This window comes from Marmota marmota, unplaced genomic scaffold, assembly GCF_001458135.2.
Source record: "Marmota marmota marmota unplaced genomic scaffold, marMar, whole genome shotgun sequence".
Classification (NCBI taxonomy): Eukaryota; Metazoa; Chordata; class Mammalia; order Rodentia; family Sciuridae; genus Marmota; species Marmota marmota.
This window is the reverse complement of record NW_026000249.1, coordinates 31,715,758-31,730,412: the sequence shown is the minus strand read 5'-3', so window position 1 is coordinate 31,730,412 and position 14,655 is coordinate 31,715,758. Positions and strand designations below refer to the sequence as shown.

The 14,655-nt window shown below is 36.4% G+C and overlaps 1 protein-coding gene across 2 annotated transcripts; it reads left to right on the top strand.

Moving 5' to 3' along the window:
• The first annotated feature begins 348 nt into the window (after positions 1–348).
• Positions 349–14,291, top strand: Fundc1 (FUN14 domain containing 1). 2 transcript variants are annotated; one of them, XM_015488121.2, is made up of 5 exons: positions 349–437; positions 1,308–1,464; positions 5,051–5,126; positions 10,950–11,078; positions 12,836–14,291. In XM_015488121.2, exons 2-5 carry the CDS (start codon positions 1,409–1,411, stop codon positions 12,911–12,913), a joined length of 339 nt encoding a protein of 112 aa, XP_015343607.1. In that variant the 5' UTR covers positions 349–437; positions 1,308–1,408; the 3' UTR covers positions 12,914–14,291. The 2 variants fall into 2 exon arrangements, with proteins under 2 accessions (XP_015343607.1, XP_015343606.1); XM_015488120.2 differs by having other exon boundaries at positions 366–522.
• Positions 14,292–14,655: the final 364 nt, after the last annotated feature.

Below are 14,655 nucleotides of genomic sequence, written 5' to 3'. Positions count from 1 at the left end.
GATGAAGCAGGCTAAGTGGGTGGCCTAGGGAAAATAAAAAAAGAGCTTCATAAGAGCCTTTAAGTTTGGTCTCTGTCAATACAAACCTGGTTTTCCCTCTACACTACCACGTGCAGCGCCTCCACCCATTTCTCCAGCCCCTAGGCTCTTTAAAACAAAATAACTGAAATTATGATTATGGAAATTCTAGAGGGGGTTGGGAGGATCCCACGCCACGAAGGAGGAGGGCAACTGACTACAACTCCCATAGCCCTCACGGGGCTAAGAGCCGACTGTCCCTCCCCCCAACCTACCGAGCCACGCGCCTGCGCAGATGGTCTTGCGCGGCGAGAAGTGGGCGGGGACGCGACAACGCGCCTGAAGGAGGAGGAGGAGGAGGTGGTGGAGGAAAAAGAAGAGACCATAGACTTCTACCTCGGCCTAGAGCGGCCCTTAAAGTGCGTGGGAGAGGAGGGCGGGCGGGGACCACCCCAGAACTGGCCGCCGGCGGTATCATGGCGTCCCGGAACCCCCCTCCCCAAGGTGAGCGGCCAGGGCCCGAAGTAGTATTTGGGACGCGGCTCACAGCACTCGACCTTGTGCCCACAGCGCTTATTCCTTCCCTTTGACCACCCCTTCCGAATTAGACTTCTCCCTATCCGCTCTGCGGAACTCAGGCGGAGAATGATCCCACCCCCAACACAGCCCTACCCGACCTTCACCTCTAGCACTTCATCTCCATCTTCCAACGTGTTGTTTTTATTTGAGTCCCATTCTGAAGTGTTTTCCTTTCCTAGAGGAAGACCCTCTCTTTCCACTGATGAAAATGGACCCCGCTCAGACCCTGACCCAACTCTGAGATTGGGTTGAACCCTCACTTGCTGTGTAATTCTGAACTGACACTGGCTCGGGGTCCCCAGGCGATCCCTGGGCCTTTGGAAAGGAGGTGGGGGTTTTATTACCAGGCCCTCTACTGTTGAAGCCCTCCCTTCCCCCCATCCCCAGTACTTAGGATTGAACCCAGAGGCCCTCTACCACTGAGCTGCCTTATTTTAAATTTTGAGACTGGGTCTCTCTAAATTGTGCAGGCTGGCCTTCAAATTGGGATCTTCCTGCCTCAAGCCTCCCTAGGAGTAGCCAGGATTACAATTGTTCACCACGATGCCTGGCTAGTCTCAGGAATTGAGTTAAACAAATTTATTAATTTCTATCTGGGCATTTTTACCTTAGGCCAAAAGGAACAGTAAGTTAGATTAAAAGAAAAATGTATAGAACATTTCTGACTTTCCATTGACTCAATTTTATTTTTTCTATTTTGTGTTTTGAAGAATACGAAAGTGATGACGACTCTTACGAAGTGTTGGATTTAACTGAGTATGCAAGAAGACACCACTGGTGGAATCGAGTGTTTGGCCACAGTTCGGGACCTATGGTAGAAAAATACTCTGTAGCTACCCAGATTGTAATGGGTGGCGTGACTGGCTGGTGAGAACAACATCTTTTTCATTAAATTTCATTGAGAGCCTGACTATTGTCCTTCTGTAAATGGGCCAGAGTCACCATGCACATTCAGTGGGTGTACACTGTTAATTTCAGAAGAGTACTACTTTGAGGGGTTTCCTTGTGATCCAAGTGGTGTGATCTATCTTCAGAGACTTCCTGTTGGATTTTGGTGATCCCCTTCCATGCCCACCAACATTTCATTCTTTCCTCCTATCCTTCCTTTGCTTTTTTTAAAACATATTTCCTGTTTCTCAAGTTTAGCAAATGTGGATCTGATTCAGAGATAGTGAGTAGATAGGAAGAAATATATGCAAAAAACTATATATAAATTTTTGCTTGCCATTCAGTGCCAACAACTGGAAAAACCCGTGAGAAACTCCTATAGCAGAACTGGCCTCTATAATTGTCAACCCTGTAGAGAGCAGTATAAATGCTAGGTAAAAATTATGGATGAAAGCTGGCTCTGTGACACATGCCAGAAGTCCCAGCTATTTGGGAGACTGAGGCAGGAGGATTGCAAATATCCAGGCCAGGCTGAGCCACTTAGGGAGATTCTGTGTCCTAAAGAAAAAAAAAAAAAAAAGAAGGCTGGGGATATAGCTCAGAGATAGTGCTTCAAAAAATTAATGATGATACAGCTGACATTTTTTGTGGGCTGGTTCAGATTATGATAATGCTTTAAAGAAGAGCTGTTGAATATTCTGTGTTGGAATTAAAGGACTCATTGCTTACTGATATAATAATATTGTGGGGTACATTAAGGAGTAGTTAATAAATAAGCTAACCAAGTAACATCAGACCACATAATTACACAGTTGCTACTATTGATCTAATTCTGTTATTTTTGGAACAAAAGATTACTCAGGTAATGGAGTAGGCAGAAGCAAGTTGAATTCTTTATTTTGAAAATGTTCATGATCGTAGAGAATTTTTAAATTTAGAGTGCTTGCCTTGTGAATAATATTTTTTTCTTTAGACTCTGTTAAATTCATCTCACATTAATTTATATATTAACATTTCCATTTAATAAGTGTAAATTAAAATTTTTGATTTGTATTTTATGTGCTCAGAATGATGGTGCACTCCTCTATGCCCTTTTGTAAATGCCTTTTTTTATGATAGAAACAGCTATTGTGAAGATTCTGTGGCACGGAGTTGCAGTATTTATTACTGATGTGTATTTATTAATGCTGCTGCATGAAAAAAAAAAAGCCTGCAATTAGAAGAGAGATTTCTGATCAGGGCTGATTCAGATAATTTGATTTAGATAATTTGCCATAGGTTGATTGTACCTCTTTCTCCATAATTCAGGGTATGGCCTTCTGTTTAAATAAACCCATAATTTGATGCCCTGGGTGATTGGTTAAAGTCAGGGCCAAAAGCCCAATATTAAAAGATACTAAATAATTGAGAAATAGAATTATCAGGTCATTGTACATTTTCATCTTGTAGACACTCCTTTATAAGAAGCCCCATAATTGGCAGAAGTTTGCTTGGATAGCCTAGAGACAAAGCAGCAGAATTTAGTAGGTCCATCTTAGTGACTAATACCATCAAACAATGATCAATACAAGCTTGTGGAGTACCCAACCTGGATATGTAGAAACCTGGCTATTTGCTGCTTCTCTTTTTTCTGAGTCTTTATTGCTGGCTCCCCTATGAGGGACATATTCTTGATAGTGATATATACTTTTGGAGTATAGCCAGATGCCAGCCTAAGAGCTGTGTAATAGGATGTTAATATTATACAGATGATTTATTATAATGACTTTAAATTCAATATAGTAAATTTTTAGAATTTTCTGAGGGGATAAAATTGATGTGATATTATACATTAGTATATATTAATATGTTGTATATTATAATATTAAGGAGGAATGGTTAGTGGGACATTAACTTAACCAGTTAACAGAAGCTAAGGAAATTATTTAGCCGTAGGTAGCTTAGTTTTGTGGTGTGTGTATGTGTGTGTGTCTGCTCACATGTGGTAAGCAGGTGTTCTACCAACTGAGCTACATCCCCAACCCCATTATACATTTTTGATCATAAGAAATTAAAACTAATATTAAGATGGGGTGGTTGCTAGGAGACATGGAAGGTGTGAAGACCAGTTAGTGTGCCTTTAGAGTGGTCTGGAAGCAAGGTAATAGAAGCCTAAACCGTTACCAAGGTAATGATGCCCTTAAGAATGGAAAGGAATAAAGAGTCAGATAATGTTTTGGAGATAGAGGATATAGAACTTGGCAATCGGTTGTACCAAGAATGAGGAAGGTAGAGTCCTGAGACAAATGTGAGGTGGCAGGCCTGGAGAATGGTACTAATAAATTGGGACTTCAGCAATAGTTTTTTTGGTTGGAAAGATGTTTTTGCATATGTGGTTCTAGGTACTGGAGAAGCCCATCATGTAATTTCAAATGTAGGAAGGTGTATTAGTTTTCTAGGACTGTTATAACTAAGTACCACAAACCTGGGGGGTTAAAACAACAGAAATTTATCTCTTACTGTTTGGGGGGCTAGAAGTTTGCAGTCAAGGTGTCAGCAGGCTTGGTTCCTTCTTGGAGGCTCAGAGGGAGAACTCTCTTTCATGTTTCTCTCCTCACTTCCAGCAATCATTGGCATTCTTTGCCTTGTAAGTATATCACTCTGATCTCTCCCTTTGTTGTTATCACATGGTCATATTCCTTCTGTGTGTCTATGATTCTGTGATATGACTCACATTGGATTAGGGCCTACCCTGTTCCAGTATAACCTCATCGAATAATTAATTACATCTTCAGTGAATCTGTTTCCAAATAAAATCACATTTTGAGGTTCTGGGAAGGACACAAATTTGGGGGGAACATGAACTCAGTGCAGAATGCTAGAGTTAGAAATCTGAGATTCTTTTGCACAATATGCATCTGGAATACTAAGGAATATGAGCTCGCTGAAGTATAGGCTGACACTGTTACAGCATAGATGAGACAGCACAGATTTAATATAAAAATAGATATAGATAAGGAGGCTCTGAGAAATGTGGGCTGAAGTGTAGTCATAAAAGTGGAACTACATCTGGACCTTAAAGGGTAGGAAAGCTTTAGATAGGCAGAGTTAGGCAAAAACCCCTAGAACCAGGGAGATTAATAGCTCAAACAAAGATGATAAACTATTTTGAAATTAATTGGGGTGAAGCAGAAGGTTTGGGTAAAGTGGATGTTGGCCAGGTGTATGGAATATCTTGACTATTAAGTAAAAGAAAACAAATCACTTTTATTATAGGAAATTTCAGCTTGCACAAATATAGAATGTGTATAGTGAACCCCCTAAGTATTCATCATTCAATTTCATTAGCCACTCTTACCTATAAATCCTCCTCCTCTCGCCATCTCTTATTTTGCAGCAAATCTCAAACATTTTTAAATTGTGTATTTTTGACTAGCCTTTGTGACTAAAGGGAAACATTGAGGGTTTTTGAGCAGGCAAGGGATATGATCAAAAGGAATGGGAAGACATTAGGAAAGTAATAAAAAGTAGAAGAGGAGAGGGTTTAGTACATTGATCTCATCTTTTATTATTTCTTTCATTAAAGGTGTGCAGGATTTTTGTTCCAGAAGGTTGGAAAACTTGCAGCTACTGCAGTGGGAGGTGGCTTTCTTCTCCTTCAGGTATGTCAGTTTTATATGCTTGCCTGTGTTTACATAGGTAGCTCTTAAGAACTAAGAATGTCAAGTTTAGCCATTTTACTTCTGTCCACTTTAACAGGATGTAGATTTTTTTCCTTTAGGTGTTAGTGTATGGAAAAACTGCAGTGAGTTTTGAAAGCTGACATCTTCATGAAAGACAACAAATCAAATACTTCTAAGATCTCCAGTTCTAGTGTAGTTTGTTTCCAGCTATTAAAAAGATACCATTTAAAACTTGAAAGTTGAATTTAAAAATTCATTTTTTAATTATTACCTAAATGTCTCTTAAAATATCTCCCTAGCTAAATAATCATTTCACCAATAATATAACCTACGTATCCTGGCCATTTTAAACCCCTATTTAAAATTCACATGCATAAAAATTCCGAAGGTCTTTTTTTCCCTGTTTATAGAATTCAAAAGTGCTCTTCTTTTCCTTGTTTCCTAGTTACACAGTTATTCTCCCCAGAGGAAGCTGATATTAACAATTTCTAACATTTTTTTAAAACTAAAGAACCATAATAATATAGAAAGTAGAAAATTAGGTTTAAAAATAACTATCCATAATCCTATTACTGAGGCAGGTGGATTAAAATTTTAATTTTGTTCATCTTCCTCTAAGTATAAGGTCTAAAAATGCTTTGCCATTAGAGGATGTTTATCAGGATATTATCTGGCATTCATGTCTTTTTGGCATATATTTTCCCAAAAATATCATTCCCTGAAGATCAAATATAGTAAATCCAAAAATTGAAAATCTTTGGGAATGAATGTTAGCAACAATTTTAAAGATACAGAGAACTGTCAGTTATACCAGATTTTAAAAAATGATTGATGCTTACAGCAATCAAAATCTTGACTTAAGTAGCTAAGCCATTGATCCTGTAATAACCAGTGTAGTTGCCTTTATGTTCAAAGGGACCAGATCATGTGTGCAGCACTGAATTTGAGTTATTTATTAAACAGCTTTTTAAAAGATATGTATTTTCTTTTTGTGACATTATTAGTCATAATTACCTCTTAAGAGGTGAAAAAGAATATGGTTAATGTCTAAATTTAGTCCTTTGGATGACTTTGCCAGTGTTTATATACAGAAGAGAATTTTCTTTAGGCTGATTTTGACTTGGGTTTGTATAGAAGAACATATTTAATTCTATAGCTATTTTGAAAACTATCATTATTGGTGCAAAAGAGTATACTGGACTGGGCCAGGCACAGTGGTACATGCCAGTAATCCCAGTTTACTCAGGAGGCTGAGGCAGGAGGATTGCAAGTTCAAGGTCACCCTGGGCAACTTAGTGAGACCCTGTCTCAAAAAATAAAAAAGACTGAGGATATAACATAGTAGTAAAGTGCCCCTGGGTTTTATCCCTAGTACTACCAAAAAAAAAAGTATTGGATTGAAGTAGTTTTCTAAAATGTTCACAGAGAGAATTGTGTATTTTAATCTACTGTGCAATGTCAGTTTTTCAGAAGTTCATTTCTGTTCACTGAATATAGATAATTCAAACCCACATTTTGCTAGGTCCTATCTTCCTTAAACTACTTTTTCTACAAATATAATTAGCTTTGAAAACTCAGTAGGAGGAACCTGAAAGAGGAAATACAGAAACAAGTGGCTTTTAGGCTAATTGCCTAATATTTTTTTAGGCTTGATTCCAGATTTTTCAACCTTTACTTACACTTAAAGATAAATATTAGTTTACTTAGAATTTAAAAACTTTTATCATAACACTATTAAGTGTTTCTCAGTAGTATTTATCATACTGCCATCTTAAGGTAAACAATGGGGCCAGGTATAACAGCAAGGCCCGGAATCCCAGCTACAAGAGAATTGCAAGTTCAAGGCCAGCCAGGAAAACTTAGAGAGACCCTGCCTCAAAATAAAATCAAAAGGACTGGGGACATAGCTCAGTGATAAAGCACCCCTGGGCTCAATCCCCAGTACCATAAAACAATGGGATTTGTCAGAGTATAGGGTTGTTTACAAGTACTTGATCACAACCATTTAGAGATTTCTTGTTCCTTCTCCATTCCCACTTCTTCACTTGACTTAAAAAAATAGACAATGGCATATAGCTGTTTTTACATTTTTGAAGTTATATATGTACATAAGTCAAAGGATCAAATACTGGTACAAGGCTTATTACAGATCAGAGTAATCCTCTGCCTCCCTCTCTACCCTAATTTTCCTCTCCTTTGAGGCAACCACTTTGAACTCTTAGCTGATTTTCCCTTTCCCTAAACAAGTTAATTGGACATTTCTTGATCTTTCAGTCTTAGTTTTTAACTATTGGCTTCCCATTATGAAATGTGAGAATTTAGCTATGGTGTATTGAATTGTTCTGTTCTCCCCACCCCTCCTCACATTCTCACACACTTGAATGCTCTCTACTCATCCTCACCCACACAGTATAAGATGTTATTTCATAATTGTGTTAGATCATTGCCTGGAGATCACTAAGGATGTCGCATCTCTGAATTTAGGTCTTTAACCTTGTTTGAGAAGGTTTGGGCAGTTGTTTCTTATAGAAAGTTTGGGATTATTTCTCAAGATAACTCCTAGTTGTCTAAATCTTTTGTGGTCATATGTATGGAATAGTCCATCAGTTTAATCTTCTGGACAAACTTGTCCCAGAGTCGTCTTTTCTTCTTGTTTTGTAGGCTTGGTATACAGCTTGTATCCTAGGATCTCCCTTCAGTCCCATTCTAGATTTTCCCTTTGCTTTTTTTTTTTTTTTCCAGTACTGGGGATTGAACCCAGGAGTGCGCTACCACCGAGCCACATCCCCCAGCCCTTTTAATTTTTTTTTATTTTGAGACAGGGTCTTGCTAAGTTGCCCATGCTGTCCTCGAACTTGCAATCCTCTTGCCTCAGCCTCCTGAGTACCAGATTACAGGACTGTGCCACCATATCTAGCCCTTTTATTAATTTTTATTCAATCATTGTTTACACCATTTTATTGCTCAAATTGTTGTAGCTTTGGCCATTGGGAGCTCTTTCAGTTGTGCATTATCTTTTTAAATTTAACTGGCCATCAATGATCAGGTTTGGTTTGGTTTTGTTGTTTTGACTTTTATTTATTTACTTACCTTTGTGGTGCTAGGGATCAAACCCAGGATCTCACACATACCAGGCAAGTGTTCTACCACTGAGCTATACCTCCAGCCCTCATTTTGTTATTAAACCGGTTCCTGCATAGTTTGTTCCTCTAAGTTTTGTTTTGTTTTGTTTCCCTCTCTCCTCAATGAGGCTTGAACCTGGGGCCTCGAGCATGTGAGGTGAATGCTCTACCACTGAGCTACATACCAACCCTTCCTCTAGATTCTTCCACCCTGTCCCTGCTTGTTTTCTTTGATCTTCAGTTTTCATGTTAAAGGTCTTCCTCCTACCTGATGATGATCCTTGTTATCTTCATTATGCCTCATTCATATTTAAGAATTGAGCACAAAAAACAGATGGGAAGCTTCAAATGTGTGATAAGGCTTTCCATTCTTTGGGAGATTTAACTAGTCCAAGAAAAATTATCTTGAAGTCTGAAGTTGGGAGTGGGGGGGTGTCTTCCCATTGAAACAGCCCAGTTAGATTACCTATGGTGAGGCTCACAAAAAGCCCTATCTACCTGTTTATAGTTTTTCCGCAGACATGAATCTTTACCTAAAAGCCAGCCTTATTTTTAACTTGGATGCTTTTATTCTAATAAAACCTCTTTACCTAATTTCATTAAATATTTTAATGTTGTAGAAAAGTCAAGTTTTGTTCAAAAAACAATTATCACTGCCTCACTTTCTTCCCAATCTTTTGGTTTGCTTTTCCCTGGAAAGATTTAGATGATTTCTGGGTAGACAAGATTTAAGTGGGTTCTGTACGGTAAGTTCTTGGAGGTATTTGTCAATTAGGTTGAATATATACCCGAAACCCACTGGGGTCACATTACTTATTTTCGGCCATCTCTGCACTGGAGCATGCCGCTCGGTTTGGATTGGTATCCTTCAGTTTGATCAGATGAGCCTTCAAAGGAAGATAGCAGTGAACGTCTCAAGAAAATCTGGTCAGTGGTAGTGGTCTGACCAGCTGTAGACAGAGATCATTCTCTCACTCACTAGTAGGCATGATAAGGGCTTTTTGGGATAATTTAGCACAGTCCTTTGTTAGACTCTTATTTGAGCCAGGTTAGTTAATACAGCTTTGGGGATTTAGTATTTTTCATCATTTATTCATTGTTCTTTATTTATCTGTTTGCCTGACATTATTCAAGACTCTAGGGACATAGACATTCACAGTTCACTGGGTGAAGTAGGTATTGGCAAACAAATTTAATGATCTGGTCAGTGCTGAGCTCAAGGGTGGATGTGGTACTGCGAGAGCAGAGGAAAAAGGCTCTAACTGCTTGGAGGTGTCCAGGAAGGAAGCCCAGAGAGTCATTCATGTCCCTAAGCATCTCAAGGTTTTTCATTTTCCCTGAAACTGTTTGACATTTTACCTTAAAATAGGGGATTCTTTAAACTCTACAAAATCTTCATCTCAGATAACGCCAGATTTATTACCTTTTGGTTAAAAGTGGCTATGTAAAATTTTTTCATGTATTGTGTTTTTGAATGCTGTTTGTGAGAATTTGATCTGTCTGATTAAATGGCTTCCTTTATTCATTTGCTGAGAATTGGGGGTGAGTAGATAAGCCATCACCCCAGGGAATGTAGTTAAGATTTTTGGTTATTTTATTATCAGTATAACTCAAGATTAACTTTTCAAAAAATTTCTTAAAATGTTGAGTCTTGAAAATGACAATTGATTTGGTGATTGCTGGTTAATGGTGGCATAGATAATATTTGGCTTATTCTAACCAAAAAATAATGAACCTTAGGAAAAGGAGCCTTTTTATGTATGGTTAAAAGTCAAAACCATGTATTAAAAGCTTACAAAGAGAAATAGGAATATAACCCAATAATAGAGTGTTGGCCTAGCATGCATAAGACCCTGGGTTCCATCCTCAGCACTACAAAATTAAAAAATAAAGTAAAAATTACTGAGTATAAGCTCAGGAGAAATTATTTATAATAATATACACACACATATATATAATGGAATTATAATGGTATATATTGTGTATATTCATATGATTATTTATGTTTGATTTTATTATTTTGGGGCACCAACTTACTGTACTGGCTTATACTCAAAACTGTTGTTCCTGTTCAGATTTTGCAGTGTCTGGGTAGCACCATATAAGAGTTTTTTTTTTTTTTTAATGATTAATAGACATTTAGCTGTAGTTGTATTAAAAGGATTTATGGCATGAGACTTGTATAGAGCATATTTCTTTTATATTCTACTTTCAAAAGCAATTACCAGAAAGTATTCTTAAGTAAAGAGAGTGAAGAGCTTTTATCTGGCTACTTTAGATTTCTTTAGTGACCTAATAACTGGCTTCTGATTCATAGTAATTAAACATCTGTTTAATCAAAAGATACTATTTATTAGCTATATAATTTTGATTACTCTCTGTCCTTTTTAACTAAAAGGTATAATAGAATTATAGCATAATTTTAATTTTGGAATCTTTCCTATCATGTACTACATTTTTCTAAATGTAATTAGGTATTTAGGCTTAATATCTGTTCTCCCTAACTGACCTAGTGGAGCTTATGTCTCCCTTCAATGCTTGGCACAGACTATGCACTCAGTATCTGTTGAATGAATAAATTAGTGAATAAATAACAATTTCTTACAAGTTTCATGGGTTCCTTGCAATCTAAATGTTAATACATTCCTGGATAATAGCCATTTTTATTACATTTTTGCAGATCGCCAGTCACAGTGGCTATGTGCAGGTCGACTGGAAGAGAGTTGAAAAAGATGTAAACAAAGCAAAAAGACAGATTAAGAAACGAGCAAATAAAGCAGCACCTGAAATCAACAATATAATTGAAGAAGTAAGAAATATAATTTGGGTTCCTCTTTTTGTTAATGGGTCTCACAGAAAATGTGACTGGGGTTTTCCTTATTTTAAAAAAATGATGTTTTTAGTCATATATCTGGAGTGTTAAGTAAATTTGGGGATCAAACCACCTTTCAAGTCAATTACTATTTGTTTTGGTAGTTAACACAGATTCCCTTTCTCATTTCCCACCCATTTTGATCTACATGAAAAAGCTGATAACATTATTCTTCCCCAACTTTTCCTCTGCTTTTATAATTGTAGATGTATGTGTGTGGGGGTGTGTAGAGTAAAATAAAAGTAAAACTACTTATTATTTTCTTCAGCTAGAATAGTTTGAAAATGTATATGCTTTATTTTTGTTAATATGATCAACATATTAGTTTTATTAATTTGTATATTTTCTTATACTGTTTAGAATTGGATACTCCCTTCCTTTTTTTTTTGTTTTATCCTTTTAGATCCCTCAATTTTTTATTTTGAAAATGTTCAAACCAATTGAAAAATTGAAAGATAAAAATGAATACTCAAACACCCTTCACCTATTTACCAAATTGTTCATATTTTGCTGCATTTGTCTGTGTGGGTGACAATTACATTTGTTTCCCTGAACTATTTAATCTGTTATGACTCTTCACCCCTAAATACCTTAGCATGTATCTACTTAAGAGTATGGATATTTTCCTCACAACTACAAATACCATTATGAATCCAAAAAATTTTAACATGATACCTTAATATTTTCTAATATATGGTTCATATAAAGATTTTTCACAAAATATCTTCTTTAACTTTTTCCAATTAAGAATTGTGTATTCTCCACCTTTTAGCTAAGACCAGGCATTTGATTATCATATGCCTCAAGTTTCATTTAGTAGTTTTCTCACCTGTCATCCTTCCCCCTCCCCCAGTCTTTTATGACCTTGACATTTTTTAAGCATCTAGGCAGAATATTCCACAGTTTGTTTTTTTCTAATAATTTTGTTGTGGTTTTGTTTGGGTTAATTGTGTTAATCTAAGCAACATTTTTTATCTTGAATATATTTTTTCTTACTGGCTAAATGGGCTATTAATAAATACCAGGCCTTCTGTGGCCATTTATTAAATAATCTGTTAATGACTTGATGAATGGGCATTTACATCTGCCCTATAGGTAAATTTCTTTTTACCTGTGAGGTTATTGCTGCTCAGATACCAATTATTTCAGTAGCTGAAGAGCTTTCTGGGCTTGGCTGTGACTCTAGGCTTATTCAATTTGTAATGGACAGCTCTGGGATTTTGCTTGGTGTTTGGCACCTGTGTAGTAAGTAGGTACACAGGAATTTTTGCTGAATAGTCATCAAATTAAGCCGAGAATGTTACTTAGCTCCAGGTTCAACAATTAAGAGTATTTTTTCAAATGTATCTTTTTTGTGTGGTAAAATATATTTAACATAAAATTCGCCATTTTAAAATGTACAATCCAGTGGCATTAAGTACATTCACACTTCTGTGCAGTTATTGCCACTGTCCCTTTGCAGAACTTTCTTTTTAATCATTTCAGTGTTCCCATTAAATACAGATTTCCAGTTTCTCCCTCTTTCTTAGTAACCTCTATTCTGCTTTCTGACTTTATGAATTTAACGGTTCATAAGTAGAATCATACATTTGTTCTTTTTTGTCTGTCTTATCTCACTTAACATGTTTCCCAAGTTAATCCATATTGTAACATAATTAAGAGTGTTTTTGTTTAAAATTTACTTTGTTTTTCAGGCAACAGAATTTATCAAACAGAACATAGTGATATCCAGTGGATTTGTGGGAGGCTTTTTGCTAGGCCTTGCATCTTAAGGACATGAATGTTCTACTCTAGTAGTGGATCCAACTGTGAGAAGGGAAGTGGTGGCAACAGGGTGATCACTCAACAGCACATGCCACCAGAGTCTCCAGAACAAGGAGAAACAACTAGCTGGACAATACCAGATTCACAACTTAGCATTTTGCCACCTGAAGCTTGGCAAACTAGTATCTGCTGTAAAACAACCTATATGGTATGTGAATAATAGCATTCTGGAGCAAACCATGGCTTTCGTCATTTTTTAAACATTTGCATTTATTTAGAAACTAGTGTGTAAGATATCACCATTGGAGAGAGAAAAAATTGGTTGGATTTATTGCCCAATAAAATATCCTCCTCTTATTTAAATAAGGTGTTCTTCATTGTGCTTTATAGTATAGTGCCAATAATTAAAAACTAGCTTCGATATTAGGGCTGACTTTTTTTTAAAGCTATGTTTGCAATAAACTGAAGAATCGTGGTGCCCTTTTGTGAAAGACTTTAGAAATAATAGCATTATTAAAGTCATTATATAGATTCTACTGATGTAATACCAGTCTTTGGGGTTTTTTTTCCTACAGTTCTTACTATGCTTATATAATAACTGCATTTCAAAGAAGGCTCTTCTGAGGAGATATTACATCATGTCTAAATCTCTTTTTCCCATTTTGATGTCTGTGGTTTTAAAAATACTTCTTGTATGTTAGCTTCTAATTTGTTTATTTGTCATCCTGGGCAGAAGTAAGTGGAACACACATAGTTGGGTCATTCATTCATTTTATTAACCTTGAGTGTACTTCCTTTTTCATTTCTAAAAATCCTAATTCTTATGTTGGCCCCTTCACCAAAAAGTAAATGTTGCTTTAAAATACTTAGTATAATGTGAATTTACTGTCTGAAGAACCATGATTTTCTATGTAAGTATAAAATTGTAGTTTAAAGAGAATTGTCTCCTTTATCTAGTCTGAGATGTAAGTACTAACACTTTCAGGCTTTTTGTAGCATTATGTTGGCTGAACACTAGGCCAGTTTATTTGTTTCTCAGGGCCAACATCATATTCTTTCACAGCTTTCTTAACCCAGAAAGCTTTCTGCATTGTTAGTTTTATCTGTAGAATACTTAATTGTAATTGGGAAAAACAACATGGAGACGTTAGATTGAAAAGACTTTGAAGATATTGAGATTATTGTCATTTGATAGGACATCACTGTAGTATATTTTGTGTATTGTAAACATATGATGTTTTCATACTTTCAAGATTGGTTACAGAGTACTTTCCTTATCGTGAGACTCCTTAAAATTAAATGTGGAATCCATCTTTAATTTCTTCCTTTATTTTCATTAGTGCCTCAGATATAACGCTAAATAAAACTCAGACTTTCTTAATATGATTTTGTTCACAAACATTTGTGTTTTCTTCTTTGTGCTTTTCTGTTTATACCTTACTAAGCTTTGCATTGCTGTGAAATTAAAAGGAACAAATGTTCATAAGTATGATCAGGTCATGTTAAGTAGAACCCTGGCTGTTGTTGTGTGTGCCACATCTGCGTGATCTCTACTGTGAGGCAGGCTGTTTAGGGAGCTCCAGTAACTGACTTATTTTGTTCATTCATTTTGAAAATATTTATAGCATCTGTTCTTTTTTTTTTTTAAGAGAGAGGGGAGAGAGAGAGAGAATTTTTTTAATATTTATTTTTTAGCTTTCGGCGGACACAACATGTTTGTTTGTATGTGGTGCTGAGGATCGAACCCGGG